The following is a 16,682-nucleotide window of genomic DNA, read 5'->3' on the forward strand; positions in this document are numbered from 1 at the left end:
AACAAAACCATCCCTCCCAAAATAAGGTGGAAAAACTTGAGGGAAATATAATTAAGTCAAATTTGCAACTTTGTTTACATATAAATTAGATGTGAAATTGAGTGCTGCTGGCCAAAGGTTAAGGAATTCGTACCCAATTTGTAACTTGTAGTTGGCATCCAACAGGAAAAAAACAAAGACAAAAATTCAGCCTTCCAGATCCTCCCTGCCTACCTGCCCAGGGAAGTTATCTCACTGACTAATGGCCCTCTTCCAATGCTCTGCACATCCTGCTTCAGTACCCTAAGCACAGCCACAAGTTTCAAAAGTCATTTTAGCCACAGAAGATGGACCCAACTTGTTCTGGTGTTGGCTTCTCACAGAATTAGAAAGGGGGAGAATTATGTGGTTTTTACTCATGCCGAGCTTTTTTAATGCCGGAGTAATGAATGAAGCTTTCAAAGGAAAAAAAAGTAACAAAGGAAGAATAATCAGTAGTAAAAGCCAACTAATGGCTAACAACTATAAATGTTTGCTGTACACAATACATAGCTGCAGGAGGGGAAAGAAGAGAGATTGAAATGCTGATCAAAAGAGTCCTGTTCAATTAAAAGAATGGGAAGTGAGACTTTAAAATGAGATGTCAAAGAGAGAGTCCATTCAAGTTCGTTCTCTGCACTGACCTCTCACATGCCCATCTTCAGAGTCCTTTCTGAAAATCAGCTGCAGATTATTTCTGAATTTATCTTGGAGGAGGAGGGAAAATACGGGCTGGTTTTCTTGATGCACATGGACAGTGATTCGGGTTTGGATACAACCTGGATTCTAACTCTTTCCTTCCTTTCTCCAGGTCTGCATCCTTTCCCTTTGAGCTGTTATCGGCAGCTCTATGAACAGAGCTGGGAAGATGCCATGTACTCCTGTACCTCGGATTTGTAAGAAAAGCTGAGTCACAGTGAAACAGCAGTTCCTGCAGGACCTATATGAATCTAAGAGAGATTGACTGGCAAGGCAAGTGCTGAGACTGTTAAAAGATAAACTAAGGCATATTAAAAACGTTAAGAGTCTGTGAGCAAAGACTGACCCAAATCAGGCAGCACCAAACAGGAAGTGGTCAGGAGCACTCCACCAAGAGGAGCCTGGGGAAAGACCTTCATACAGAAAAGGCAGCAGGAAAGCATTGATTGGCTACAGCTTAAAGCCCAGTTGCTGTTTGTGACTGGTTGTCCTTGGGTTTTGATTTCATAACCTCGAGATATTTACAGGCTTAGATTTTAGTTTTCTTACCTAGACCTCCATGGCATTAAAGGTACATCAGTCTAACGGCCTCCTTGCTTAATTAATTTAACAAGACTTAATTACAGATAAAGGGAAGTGAAAAAAGTTAAGTGGATAAAGGATGGAATTTGGAAGGAAACGACCTGGGTTAAAGTCCTGGCCTTGCCCCTCAGCCCTCACTCAGTGGCCTTGGACATTCCCTTTAGCATGTGGCTAACTGTTCCAACACCCCGTTCCTACTTTGCATATGTGCTGCCAATGCACTTTGCTCAGATGTTCCAAGGAGAGCCAGAATCATTGACTCCTTCCTGGATTATCATAGCAGGCCCCACTGGCACCAAGCTCTCCCCAGAGCTTTTTTTTTTTTCTTTTTCCACCCACATGTCAATGTGAGATTATTTCAAAAAAAAACATTACTCATGTATATACCCCCCACTAGGAAAATTCTGATGGATCCTTGTTACCCAAAGGGGAAAGTTATTCATCTACTCACTGAATATTTTTTGAGTGTGTACCATATGCCAGACACTGCTAAGCAGCATCCTCATTGCTTAAAAGTACCTGCACAGGGTAAGGATCAGTGTGCAGAATGATCTGGAGTTGGGTAGAATCTGGTGCCTAAGAAACCACTGGGTATGTGCTTGAGAATGTTCTCCTTGTTCTCACCTTCCTGGAAAACACCCATGCAATAATTAAGAATAATGCATATGTCCTATGACATCTTTTAGAACTCATGAAATTATGTGTTTATAAGTCTACCTTCCCCAACAATACGTGAGCTCTTCAAGGTAAGTACTTTGCATTTCTCATCTTTATATCCTCAGTGCCCAGCATATACTAAGCATGACTTTATCACCTGAATATGTGAACTGCTAAAAGAATATAATATAATCCAAAACTCAAAAAATAATTCACTAATTAGTCATTGTTTTGAGTTACTCCCTTCTGTTATGTGAGAAGAATTACATCCACTCTTTTGAAATAATAATATTTTAGATGTGCCCAGTTAAAATAACAAAAAGGAGGATAGAAATTGAGCTCAGGATGGACTCAAGAATGGAATCAAGAGAAAAGCCATGAATTTGGAAAAAGCAAACAATCTCAATGAGAAGGAACTTATTAAAAACTTTCATAAGGGATTGTATAAAGAGAAACATCTTTCCTAAAGATGTCGTAGTTCATTCATTCAGATACTCATTCAAACATTAAATGATGCTGGGAGACATCTAAACAAGGAAAGACATCTAAAACTAGAGAGTTCAAGAAAGGTAGGATGTAAGAAAGAAAAGGAAGAAGAGGGAAGGGAAGGGAAATACCCAATGGCCATAGTGTTATGCAGAGATCTGAAATAGAAAAAGTGAGAGTGATCAGTGATTGATAACTATTTTAAATGGATTGTCAAGGAGGGTTTCTCTAAAGTCTTAATGATAATAGGGAGCCAACCAGGTATGATCATGGAATAAAAGCATTCCGGCAGAGAGAATATCTAGTACAACATTGTAATTCCTATAAAATGAAAACAAAAAACATAATTGAAAAACAAAACACACATACAGAAATGCATAGGTTTCTTCAATTTCTGATTACTATGAATTCAGACTTTAATTGGAAGTCCAGAATAATACTCTCATCACTGAGTGACATGAAAACTTAAACTGGAAAAAAAAAATCTGAAACAAGAGTTTTAAAACAAACAAAAAAAAAGTATAAAGAATCTTTTAGGTTACTTGGCTAAGTAACTTAATCTGGCCAAAACATGTTATCTTGAAAAGGATACCATAACTTAAATTTTTTAATGTCCAATTTCCCACCATTTTGTCAGTCTCATTTTTTCTGGAAAATCTGTAACTTCCTCTTGGACTGACTACCAACAGGATACAGAAATTCTGGTTCATTACTAAACTGAAACAATCAGAAATTCTAGTCAAGTATGCAGAATGCTGGGCTTTCTTCATGGATGAGGACATCTGGTGAATTTATAGTATCTCATCAATCATCACAACCTCTATTAGGTTACAAAAATCATGGTATTTAAAGTTTCCAATTCCATAAACAGGCTCAGAGGCACTGAATAGACAAGTAAAATGGTTAACTTAAAATCACTGATAAAAGCATTGACAAATTCTTCAAGAAAACCTAGGCACTGGGTCACAACTCTATATATCACTCTACATGCCTACAGACTCTAAATACAAATGAGATTGAATTAAGGAAACCCCAATGTACTCCTCCTTTCAATATTAATAAGACTTTATTTTAACTGGATAATGAGGATTATAAAGAATGAGGTCTGTGTTGTGCTTTTCACATTCAAGGAATTTTGGTAAGAAAATCAGTTTAAACAAAATTCCACAAGGTCTCTGTATCTCAGTTACATCTGTCCTTTGCAACTTCCTTCTACAAAAGTCATTTTCCTGTAGCTATAAAAAAACAGGATTGGGTCAACTTCAAGGGAACTTAAGTAAATGCAGGGGAGTAAATTCAGCAACAAGGCTGAATAAGATGTCCCTCAGTGTTTCCTTGCTCAACAATTTGGCATCCATTCTTGAACAAAAGTGCCTTTGTAGGAGCTGTGGAACCCTGCACTGAACTCCAAGGAAACTGGGAGGAGTCTCACCCACCCATATATGGGATAATACGCATACAGAGAGCTGGACCCCAGCCACAGACCCTGCAGTGGCCTGTGAACTGGCTCCTGATCCTCTAGGTTGTGGTCTGGGAGCCCCAGGAAGACACTGTCTTAGATAATCATCCATGAATGAAAAAATCTTTGTGGAAGTCCAGATTTCCAGTGGAGAAGTTTCAGCTTACTGTTGGAACAAAAAAATACAAGTTTGGACACACTGGAGGGGGTAAGAGGAACAGTACCCATGTTATACCTCCCCCAACGTGGTACCACTCAGTGCCAAGTGACACCTTCTCAGACCACGATTTCTCCCCCAGTGGAAAGTAAGGGCATGTGAGTGAGCACCCAGATTCCCCAGCTGTCTGGGACACTTCCAGAAAAGCCCATGACTAGTTCCAGTCCAAGATGGCAACACAGGAGGCTCCTGAACTCCCTTCCTCCTACAGACACACTGAATGTACAGCTACACACGAAGCAATTCCCTCTGAAAGAAATCCAAAAGCTAGCTGAGCAACTCCTACACATGGAGCAAACAAGAAAATACCCACATCAAAACAGGTAGCAAAGACTGAGACAAACTTGTCATCAACCCCAACCCCCAGCACAACACCATAAAATTGGGAGGGAACTCCCAACTCCCAGCTTCTCCCTGAGGAGCAAAAGGTTTGGACTCAACATCTAGCATCCCAACTTTTAAGATTCTCACCTAAGGAATGGGGTCCCAAAACACCTAGCTCTGAAATCCAATGCAATTTTTATCCACAAGACCCACAAGTTTACAGAAAACAAAGAAACAGTTCTTAACTGGCTCCAAGGATTCAGTGTGCCTATACCCTCAGGCTCAGCGCAGAGGGAGCAGATAAAACATATCCACCTCCCAGTGTTGCCCTGAAAAGGGACTATTTGTATATATTAAAAACAGCTGCCTGAGGGTCAGGCTTCTAATTTAGCACACATCTAGGTGCTGACTGCCACTCTCCCTGGAGACTGGGAAAGCACATGAACACCTCCCTTGCCTTTTCCCTATACCCTGCTGCAAGTCATCTGTATCTCACTAGAAGGAGCTTGTAAATGCATCTGATGTTCCAGTTTTTGTGGCTGCTGCCCAAGAGACAGGCCCCTAGAATTCCTGCCTCTGATAGTCAAAAGTGTTTGCATTCAGAAGTCCCACAGGACTGTATCAAACAAAGAGGTACTTCTTAATGAGCACAGGACATTCCCCCATGACTGGCTATATATCCAGGCAAGTGTAAAAACACCCACCTCCCAGTGTTTCCCTAGAAGGGGTCTAACTACATATTTTCCCAGCTGCTATCTGAGGGTCTGGCTTCCAATCAACCTGAAACTAGGTGCTAACTGCAATCCTCCCCTTTTGGACACTATCAGGTCATGGCACACTCTCCGCTACTGCAAGGCTCCAAGAACAAAGAAGATAGCTTGGACAATCACAAAGGTTTGAGAGACAGTAAAAACTCAGGCTCAGCTGATTGATGAGGTTCATATTCTACATAAAACCACTCTGTCAAGACTGGGAGAGGGGGCTAATGCACAAAAAACAACACAGAGACTCAAAGAAGATGAAGAAATAAAAATATATATTCCAAACAAAAGAACAAGACAAAACTCCAGAAATAGATCTTATGAAATGAAGATAAGTGATTTACCTGATAGTTCAAAATAATGGTAATAAACAGGCTCACCAACGTCAGGATAACAATGCATGAAACAAGTGAGAATTAAAACAAAGAGAAAGAAAATACAAGCATACCTCAGGATATTGAGGGTTTGGTTCCAGACCACTGCAATAAAGTGAATATTGCAATAAGCAAGTCACATGAATTTTTTGGTTTCCCAGTGCATATAAAAGGAAGGTTTACATTATAATGTAGTCTATTAGGTGCAATAGCACTATCTAAAAAACGTACCTTAATTTAAAAATACTTTATTGCTAAAAAAGTCTAACCATTATCTAATAACACTCATGGTCGCTTAAGGCTGGAGTGGTTATGGCAACTTCTTAAAATAAGACAACAATGCCATTTGCTGCATCAATGGACTCTTGCTTTCACGAACAATTTCTCTGTAGCATGCAATGCTGTTTGATAGCATTTTACCCACAGTAGAACTTCTTTCAAAACTGGAGGTGATTCTCTCAAACCTTACTGCTGTTTGAACAACTTAGTTTATGTAATATTCTAAATCCTTTGTTGTCCTTTCAAAAATCTTCACAGCACCTTCACCAGGAGTAGATGCCATCTTAAGAAACCACTTTCTTTGCTCATTTAGGAGAAGAAACTCCTCATCTGTTCAAGTTTTACCATGAGATTGCAATAACTGTCACATCTTCAGGCTCCGCTTCCAATTCTAGTTTTCTTGCTATTTCTACCACATCTGCAGTTACTTCCTCCACTGAAGTCTTTGTAAAACACGGAATGCTGCCCACCATCCAGATCAAGAAGGATCAAATCATTAGCCACTGCAGTCACAGTTTTGTTTCACAGTGACCTCTGATCCTATTTAACCAAGTGTTTTTAAAACTTATTGATATCTTTGACAAACTTCCTCAAATCAAATTCTAAATGAAGTTCTTTTGACCTCTAGCTAAACTTGGGATGCTTTAGAGGGCACCTGATACATCTCATTGAGAGATATTAAACTAATTAGGCTTATTTGGTATGCTAAATTACATGGAGACATTGTCAAAGGAGTGGCAATAAACCTTTTTAGGTTATATTGTATGAGTAAATGCCCTGGATATAAATGTTCTAGAAAATACATGAAATTTCTAAAATTTGAATATGTCCTGGTATAATGTTATTAGTCATAACTCTAGTTATATTAATATCGTACATCACAAAAATAACCAATTTGACAACTGCTTTGTAATCAGGTCTTTAATTGTGCATTTTTTTTGTCTTTTGTCATTTATATACAGTTACTGTTTTACTCTGATGTTTTTACAAAAATGCCTCATCTTCAAGAAGATTCATAGAAAGAAGAAAAATACAGGTTTCTGATAACTTTCAGATCATACCACTGAACTGGGTAAGAAAATTAAAGCATTCTAATGGAAAACCTGATGGCTTCATAAAAGTGTTAAAAGAAGATAAAAAGCAACAAGAATTAGTTACATACAGCTGACTGATAATTTTTATGACTTTGTCTGAAATATTACTGGCTTTAATCTTTGTTTTCTGGATATAAGGAAACCTTTCCCCTTAAGCTAAATATGACTTACAGACCTTCATAGGCTGAACTGAAACGTTTATCTTTTCTCTCTACTTTATCCCTCCAGAATTTTGAAACACTTATTTAGTGAGTATTCTTATTTTAATGGCAATAATTATTTGCATAAGTTCAATTGAATCTGTTCTCCTTATAACAGGACATAATTGGAGAAATTGGTTATATTACCATGGCTTTGGCTGGAGAATACACAAAAATTAGATGTGACCAGGCAGATTTAAAGAACTAAGGCAGACTTTATGGAGCCATAAAGCCCCTTGGACAAACAACCTAGTACTTTGCTTACAGGGTTCCCAGCAGCCTTAACAGATGAATAAGGAAAGCCACTTCTGGCAGGTGTGGGAATTGTAAGATATTTGGGGTACCTCTAGAAGAGAGGAACCCATCCAAATCTGTAGATTTTGCAAGTGGAATCTGATGGAAAGTCTTTGGCATGGATTTTCTGGCCTTAAACGGCCTTTTAAAGTTCAATCAGAGATTCCTCATGAAACATTCCAACAAAGCTAATATTAAAAGAACCTATATGATCAATTACACATATAAATAACCAGGCCAAGTTTATTGACACCAGACTTATTTTGTAAATAAACTAGTCTTAATTTGGCTGTGTTTGATAGAAATTAGGGTAATTTTAGGGAGAAAAAAATTACATTTCAGTGGGTATTGAATTTTAATGTTGTTAACTGTCTTTGAGGTTTTGAATTTACTGCCTAAGACTCACTTCCTAGATGGCTCCTTGTTACTATGTTGCATTACTGTATGGTTTAATTGAATTACTAAAAGGACATTCTAAATTTGTTTCTGAAGCTTATCCTAGTAACCTATTTTTGGATGAAGATAAAATGCTCCACGAACTGCAACCAACAGATTATGTCTACTGGAAGGCATCATTTAAAAGACTCTCTCGAGGTTAAGAGGATTAAATTGCAGATATCCTTAACATTGCCGGCTCTGCCTTTCTCTGAGAGTTCCTTGGAATGGCACACCCAAATTGTGAGAAGAATTTCTTTGAAGAGGTCTTAGATGAAGAAAATATGGTTCTTACATTGATTCCAGTCAATGAGGAAATTGTTGAAGACCATCTAATGGAACCAAGTGTTTCTTCAACTTCAGAAGTCAAAGTGGAGTCACTGAGTTCAGATGACCAAGTTCATCCTCCTCAAACAGAAGAACAATTCAAAGCTTGCCCAAAATCTAGTTGTAGTAAACCTATTTATCTCTTGCCAACCATATTGCCTCCAATTAACAACGTGAGTCGGGATACTTTGCGGAAATGGTGCCAACAACTTAATTTGAGTACCGATGGTCAGAAAATAGAGGTTTATCTGAGACTCCAGAAACATGCTTATCCTGAAAAAGATCAGTATATTCCTGAATCATCACGGGAGGCCAGATTGCAGTCATGTCCAGGAAAACACAAGACGGTGACCAAGACAGCAAGTGTTCAGAAAAGGAAGATGAGTGAGAATGAGGAAAGGACTAACATGGTTGAAGTGATAACTTCAGCTCAGGCAGCCATGTTGGCAGCATGGTCAAGAGTTGCTGCAAGAGCTGTTCAACCTAAGGCTGTAAATTCACGTCCCCTGCCTACCTCTGTTGAGTCCTTTCTGCCGCAAGCTTCCGGTGTCCGGTGGTGTGTGGTCCATGGCAGACCACTCTTGGCAGACACAGAAGGATGGGTTCGCCTGCAGTTCCATGCAGGTCAGACCTGGGTGCCTAACACTCCCAGGAGGATGATCTCTCTCTTCATGTTACCTGCCTGCACTTTCCCATCCCCAGACCTAGAAGATAATATGTTATGTCCCGAATGTGCTAAGAGGAATAAGAAAATTATGAAAAGATTAATTGCAATGGGGAAGAGGAAGAAACCTGGTTTGGACATACCAACATCATTGCTTTTAGATGGGCCATGTCTTAATACAAAATAAATGGTTAGCGGAAGGGAAGGGGTGGGGTGTGGATGAAATGTGTGAAGGGGGGTAATTGTATGGTAATGATGGTAACTAGACTTATATCAGTTTTGTAGTGTACACAAATATCGAATTACTATGTTGTACACCTGTAACATAACGTTATATACCAATTTTACCTCAATATAAAAAAATGTTTGTTAGAATACACCAGTGAAGCCATCTAGTCCTGGACTTTTGTTTGTTGGGAAGTCTTTGATTATGATTCAAACTCCTTACTAGTAATCATGAAAAAAAAAAGAGAGATAAATGATGGAGAGCCCACAGTTAAAGTGACTTGCATCCCAATGATTGCTATGCTCTGTCCTCGCCATCCTCAATGTTGCCTGATGCCTTAAGTACAGATGGGAATGTCTGGATTCTGTACTGAGGTTTACCAAAAAATGACTGTTACTGCTGCTTCAAGTACTAGCTATATAGAATGTAATTTGGTTTTATTTTAGTTAATAGATTTTTGTTTTTTTAGCAGTTTTAAGCTTTCAGAAAAATTGAGCAGAAAGTACAGAATTCTCAAATACCACCCCTCCTCCCCTCCCCATTTCCTCTACTATCAACATCCTGCCCCCGAGAGGCACAGTTGTTGAACCTACATTGACCCATCATTGTCACCCAAAGCCCATAGTTTATATTAGGGTTCATTCTTTGTGTTGTACACTCTATGGGTTTTGACCAATGTATAATGACATACTCATCATTTTAGTGTCATACAAAATAGTTTCACTGTGCTATAAAAATGTTCTGTGCTCCACCTATTTAATACTTTTTCCCCCCAGCTCCAGACCACTGATCTTCCTGTCGGCATAGCTTTGCCTCTTTACAGAATGTCATACATTTGGAATCATACAGTAGCCTTTTCAGATTGACCTCTTTCACAACAGGAAATGTATTTAAAATTCTTTCATGTTTTTTCATGGCTGGATTGCCCACTTTTTAATGCTGAATACTCCATTGTTTGGGTGTACCATAATTTATCCATTCACATATTGAAGGCCACCTTGGTTGCTTCCAAGTTTTGGCAATTATGAATAAAGCTTCTATAAACAAAAAAAATAAATAAATAAAAATAAAGGACTCTCTCCATCCTAGATGGAAGGACCCCTATCAGGTACACTTAACTAGCTCATGGGCAGAGAAACTAAAAGGAATTAATTCTTAGATTTATATTTCCCACTTAAAAAAGGGCCACTGCACCAGAATGATCTATAGAGAGAACTGTTGACCTCAAACTCACCTTAAAACAATAGTCAAACAGAGTAGAAATGACACACAAAACAGGACAAGAAGAAGACAGCATCAGAAGTAGACAGGTATCTCAAGATGCCAGACCTGACCTGAATGACTATTTATAGTGTTTTCTTTATTTCTTGGACTTTTGCATATGAATCAATGTTTTTCTATTATGCGCACAACCCTTTGCAAATTTTAGAAATCAATCCAATTGTTGAGTCTGTGGTCAATTACCTATGTCCAGTATTCCTGGTATACATTTGTGGATTTCTCCTCTCCAAGGCTCTGATGGGATGGCCCTTAGAAAATTTATTTCAGAAGAAGTAGTTCTGTTTGGGCCACTACTGATGTTACTACATGGGATCCCCTCACTTGGCCAATCAATCATACTCACTCTGACACTGACCATAAATATGAATTTTCTTTTTAAGTTACTCAAGCTCGGGCTTCCCTGGTGGCGCAGTGGTTGAGAGTCCACCTGCCAATGCAGGGGACACGGGTTCGTGCCCCGGTCCAGGAAGATCCCACATGCCGCGGAGCGGCTGGGCCCGTGAGCCATGGCCGCTGAGCCTGCGCGTCCGGAGCCTGTGCTCGGCAACAGGAGAGGCCACAACAGTGAGAGGCCCGTGTACCGCAAAAAAATTAAAAAATAAGTAAAAAATAAAAATAAATAAAGTTACTCAAGCTCAATCAGTGCAATGAGCTAAATTTCAGTCAAAGAATATAAAATTTCTCAATTATTAAGAGAGACTCTCCCTTGGTTTTAGGATAGATTTAGATGGCTAACACCAGGCTATGGTCATTTAATTTTAAATCCCCTCCCCCTCCATGGTGGGAACAATTAAATCATACTAAAGGTAATCAGCCTAAAAACACTAGAAAATTAGGCTGGGTCCCTTATGAAATATGCCAACATATCATTTCTTTTAAAGGTAACGAATGCTATGGAACAGCCTGGGTCAGGCAAACGGAAATATACTGGGTTGTATCTAATGGAATTCAACGGCTTTACAGCACCAATTTGCGACCCTGGCTTCCACCACGATGGATAGGAAGATGTACCCTAGAATTCCCCTGGGCTCAAGACCACACGCATGCCAATTTAGAAATGACTGGCAAATTTACCATTAACACAAGCCTGATGGATCAAAAGTTCTGTATTTCATTGCTATGATCATTTAGCAGCTATTTTTCTGCCTTCAGTAGGACTGGAAGATGTATTTGCCCACATCAAAGCCTTAACAAAATTCACCCAACTGGCCTTAAATGGCAGTAATCAGGCCAATTCAGACCTGAATTCTGAGGTCTCTATGATGAGAAAAGCAGTATTACGAAATCACATGGCCCTCCATATCCTTACAGCATCTCAAGGAGGCACCGGTACCATAATTCAAACTGAATGTTGCATTTTCACACTACCTAATCCTCTAATGTAACATATTTAAAGATCCACATGAAAAATCAAATTTCTGCCTTAAGAGATCCACTTCCTAGTCTTGGTGATCTTTTAAGGATCTGGTTTGGTTCTGGAAGCTCATGGCTTAAATCCCTACTTAGGACCTTATTAATGTTATTAGCTATATTATTTATATCCAGCCTATCTTAAAAGATTGTTGTTTCTTTTTTGTGTAACCAGGTCTCCAACAAAACTAATGATGGCTAAACATCTTGAGGCAATTGATCAAATATATAGCTTTATATAAAGTTAATTGTAATAGTTCAACTCTAGATATAGAAAGAAGCAACAAGGGAAAACATTTCCTGAATCATAATAGACTAGTAAGACATGATCCAGAGAATATTTAGGTTATTAACAGGGCCTAATCCAAATATAGCATATAAATGGCCTATCAACAAAATGCTCACCTGACCTAGGAATGAGGCTTCCTAGCATCATGGGACAAATGAGGGTTGAAATCAATTTCTTCCAAACTCCTGTTCATATTGATATTTTGACCTCTTGCCATGAATCATGAGTGCTCTTCATGGCATCGAGAAGGGTGAATCCTTTCCAGAGGTTTTCAATTGACTTTGACTTTGCCCAGATCCATCACAGAAATCACTATCTAAGGCAGCTATAGCCTTATGAAATGTATTTCTTATAAGTAAGGAGATTGAATTAGTAGTCAAAAATCTTCCAACAGAACAAAAGCTCAGGGCTAGATGGATTCACTGGTTCTACCAAACTTTAGAAGAAAAATTATCAAAAAAAGAAAAAAACAAAGAAAAGGGCTTCCCTGGTGGCGCAGTGGTTGAGAGTCCACCTGCCGATGCAGGGGACACGGGTTCGTGCCCCGGTCCAGGAAGATCCCACATGCCGCGGAGCAGCTGGGCCCGTGAGCCATGGCCATTGGCCATGGGAGAGGCCACAACAGTGAGAAGCCCGCATACCACAAAAAAAAAAAAGAAAGAAAGAAAGAAAAATTATCAATCCTTCTCACTCTCTTACAAAAAACTGAAGAGGGGGGAAGACTTACAAACTCATTTTACAAGGCCAGCATTACCCTGATACTAAAACCAAACAAGGAAACCACAAAGAAAGAAAATTACAGGCCAGTATCCCTGATGAACACAGACACAAAAATCCTCAGAAAAATGTTAGCAAACCAAATTCAACGGTATATTAAAAGGATCATACTTCATGATCAAGTGGGATTTATTCCAGGGATGCAGGATGGTTCAACATCTGCAAATCAATCAATGTGATACACCACATTAACAAAATGAAGGACAAAAATTATATATTCATCTCAGTAGATGCAGAAAAAGCATTTGACAAAATTCAACATACTTTCATGGTAAAAAAAACTCTCAAACTGGGTATAAAAGGAACGTACTTCAACACAATAAAGCCATATATGGACTTCCCTGGCGGTCCAGTGGTTAAGCCTCTGTGCTCCCAATTCAGGGGACACAGGTTTGATCCCTGCTTGGGGAAGGTCCTGCATGCTGCGTGGTGCAGCCAAAAATTAAAAAATAAAAAACAATTTAAAAAAATAAAGCCATATACGACAAACCCATAGCTAACATCTTACTCAATGGTGAAAAGCTAGAAGCTTTTCCTCTAAGATCAAGAACAAGACAAGGATGCCAACTCCCACCACTCTTAATCAACACAGTACATGGAAAGTCCTAGCCAAAGCAATTAGACAAGAAAAAGAAATAAGAGGCACCCAAATCCAATAGGAAGAAGTAAAATTTTCTCTCTTTATAGATAACATTATGTATAGAAAACCCTAAAGATTCCACCAAAAACACTGTTAGATCTAATAAACAAATTCAGAAAAGTTGAAAAATACAAAATCAATATACAACAATCAGTTGTGTTTATATACACTAATTAACTATCAGAAAAAGAAATTAAGAAATTTACAAATCATCAGACAATAAAATACTTAGGAATAAATTTAAACAAGGAGATGAAAGATCTGTACATTGAAAACTATAAGATGAAATTGAAGAAGACACAAATAAAGGAAAAAATATTTCCTATTCATAGATCATATTATTAAAATGTTCATACTACCCAGAGCCATCTGCAGATTCATTGCAATCCTATCAAAACTTCAATGGCATTTTTCACAGAAATAGAAGAAACAATCCTAAAATACGTATGGAACCACAAAAAGCCCCAAATAGCCAAAGAAATCTTGAGAAAGAACAAAACTGGAGGCATCACACTTCTTTATTTCAAACTACATTACAAAGCTATAGTAATTAAAACATTATGGTACTGGCATAAAAATAGACATATAAATCAATGGTACAGAATAGGAAACCCAGAAATAATCCACACATGTATTTTCAATTAATTTATGACAAACAAGCCAAGAATATCCAATGGAAAAATGATAGTCTCTTCAATAAATGATGCAGCAAAAACTGGAAAAAAAATTTCCACTTGCAAAAAAATTAGAACTAGATCCATATATTATACCATTCACAAAAATCAATTCAAAATGGTTAAAGACTTAAATGTAAGACTTGAAACCAGAAAACAATCACTGAGGGTAAGCTGCTTAATGTCAGTCTTGGCCATGATTTTTTGGTTTTGACACCAAAAGCAAAGGCGATGAAAGCAAAAATAACAATAATCATAAAACAACAATAATAATTATAAGTGGAACTATATCAAACTAAAAAGTTTTGCACAGGCAAAGGAAACCCATCAAAAAAATGAAAAGGCAACCTATGGAATAAGAGAAAATTTTTGCAAATCATGCACCTGATAATAAGTTAATATCCAAAATATATAAAGAACACAACTCAATACCCCCAAAAAATGTAATTAAAAAACAGACAGAGGAGCTGAACAGACATCTTTCCAACAGGTACATTTAAAGGTGTTCAACATCACTGAATCATCAGGAAAATGCAAATTAAAACCACAATGAGATACTACCTCACACCTATTAGAATGACTATCATCAAAAAGACAAGAAATAAAAAAATGTTGACAAGGTTGTGAATAAAAGGGAATTCTGGGGACTTCCCTGGTGGCGCCGTGGTTAAGAATCCGCCTACCAATGTGGGGGACACGTGTTGGAGCCCTGGTCTGGGAAGATCCCACATGCCGCGGAGCAACTAAGCCCGTGTGACACAACTACTGAAACTGCACTCTAGAGCCCAGGAGCCACAACTACTGAGCCCACATGCCACAACTACTGAAGCCCACAACCTAGAGCTCATGCTCCACAACAAGAGAAGCCACCTCAATGAGAAGCTCGCACACCGCAGTGAAGAGCAGCTCCCGCTCACCACAATTAGAGAAAGCCCGCACGCAGCAACAAAAACTCAACACAGCCAAAAATAAATAAAATAAAATAAAATAAATAAATTTTTTAAAAAGCTGTGAATTCAGAACACAGTGATTAAAAAAAGGGGGAATTCTTCTGCACTGTTAGCAGGAATGTAAAATTAGTGCAGCTACTGTGGAAAACTGTATGGAGGTTCCTTAAAAAATTAAAAATAGAACTACCAAAGGATCCAGCAATTCCACTTCCGGGTATATATCCAAAGGAAATGAAAACAGGATCTCAAAAATACTATTGGCCCTCCTACATTCATTACATCATTATTCACAAGATATGGAAACAACCTTAGTGTCTATCTATGGATGAATGTATAAAGAAGACGTGATATATGTATATAGGAACATTATTTAGCCATGAGAAAAAAGGAAATCCTGCTATTTGCAAGGACATGATTGGAACTTGAGAACCTTATGCTAAGTGAAGCAAGTCAGACAGAGAAAGACAAACACTCTATGATATCACTTACTTGTGGAATATAAAAAAGCTGAACTCACAGAAACAGAGTAGAAGGCTGGTTGCCAGGGATGAGGGGATGGGTGAAATGGGGAGATACTGTTCAAAGGCACAAACTTCCATTTGTATGATGAATAAGTTCTGAGGAATCTAATGTACAGCATGGTGATTACAATTAATAATACTGTATTATATACTTGAAAGTTGCTAAGAGAATAAATCTTAAATGTTCTCACTACAAAAAAGAAATGGTAATTATGTGAGAAGACTTAATCAGAGGTGAGGTGACTTAATCAGACAGAGCTACTGGCCTGCAACTTGTGTAGCTCCTGCTTGGAGGCTCCTTTCTCCTGTCACCATTCCTTGCCCTCTCAGAGCCACTAACCGCAACCCCACATGCATCTCACCCCCTCCTTCCTAACTCACCTCAAAGCCCATGTGCTTCACCTTCCCAGAACCCCATAATCAGAAATCCCTTTCCTGGGTATCCCTTATGTCTATGCCTTCAGCTGACTTCAGGCTGAGACCTCTGGATGTGACACTTTGGATGAAAATACAACCTGATTTTCCCACCGTAAATATTCTACCTCTTCCTCCTCCTCCATTTAAGTGCCTCAGTCAGCCTCCTAAAGGCAAAAGATTCCAAAGGATGGAGATGGTCTCTGCCATTCATTCATCCAGGAAACATTTATATTTCATTTATATTATAATATTTCAATTATATTATAATTCTATGCCAGATTCTTTGATGGTCACTGGGATAGAGATCATGGAAAAATGACCCCCAGACAAATGACCCCAAGCCATTGTAGTAAGGGCTGTGCTAGCTGAAAATACAGAAGGCTGAGAAGCCCCAAAGAAGAGGGATCATAAACTCTGAGAGAGTGGTTGAGGGGTGCGTTACTTCCCAGAGAAGGAAATAGAAGAGCGGTGCCTTAATCTCTCTCTTGATATCACAGAGTTGAACCACCTCCCCCTTCCTTTGGACATCCCCCCAACCAGGGTCCCTACCAAAGGATAGACTGCCTGAGGACAAGGCCAGCCTGTCTGTTCATACCTGTGGGAAGCTGGTGAAGGCAGACACAAAAC

At 38.7% G+C, this 16,682-nt stretch overlaps 1 protein-coding gene across 1 annotated transcript; it reads left to right on the forward strand.

Moving 5' to 3' along the window:
• The first annotated feature begins 8,106 nt into the window (after positions 1–8,106).
• Positions 8,107–9,057, forward strand: LOC101278469 (developmental pluripotency-associated protein 2-like). The gene has a single exon (XM_004268235.1). The coding sequence runs from the start codon at positions 8,107–8,109 to the stop codon at positions 9,055–9,057; it is 951 nt and encodes a 316-aa protein (XP_004268283.1).
• Positions 9,058–16,682: the final 7,625 nt, after the last annotated feature.

The sequence above is a fragment of the Orcinus orca genome, chromosome 13, assembly GCF_937001465.1.
Source record: "Orcinus orca chromosome 13, mOrcOrc1.1, whole genome shotgun sequence".
NCBI lineage: Eukaryota > Metazoa > Chordata > Mammalia > Artiodactyla > Delphinidae > Orcinus > Orcinus orca.

Bases quoted from the DNA above. Each gene is read 5' to 3' on its own strand.
- LOC101278469 (XM_004268235.1), top strand. From the start codon at position 8,107: ATGGCACACCCAAATTGTGAGAAGAATTTCTTTGAAGAGGTCTTAGAT.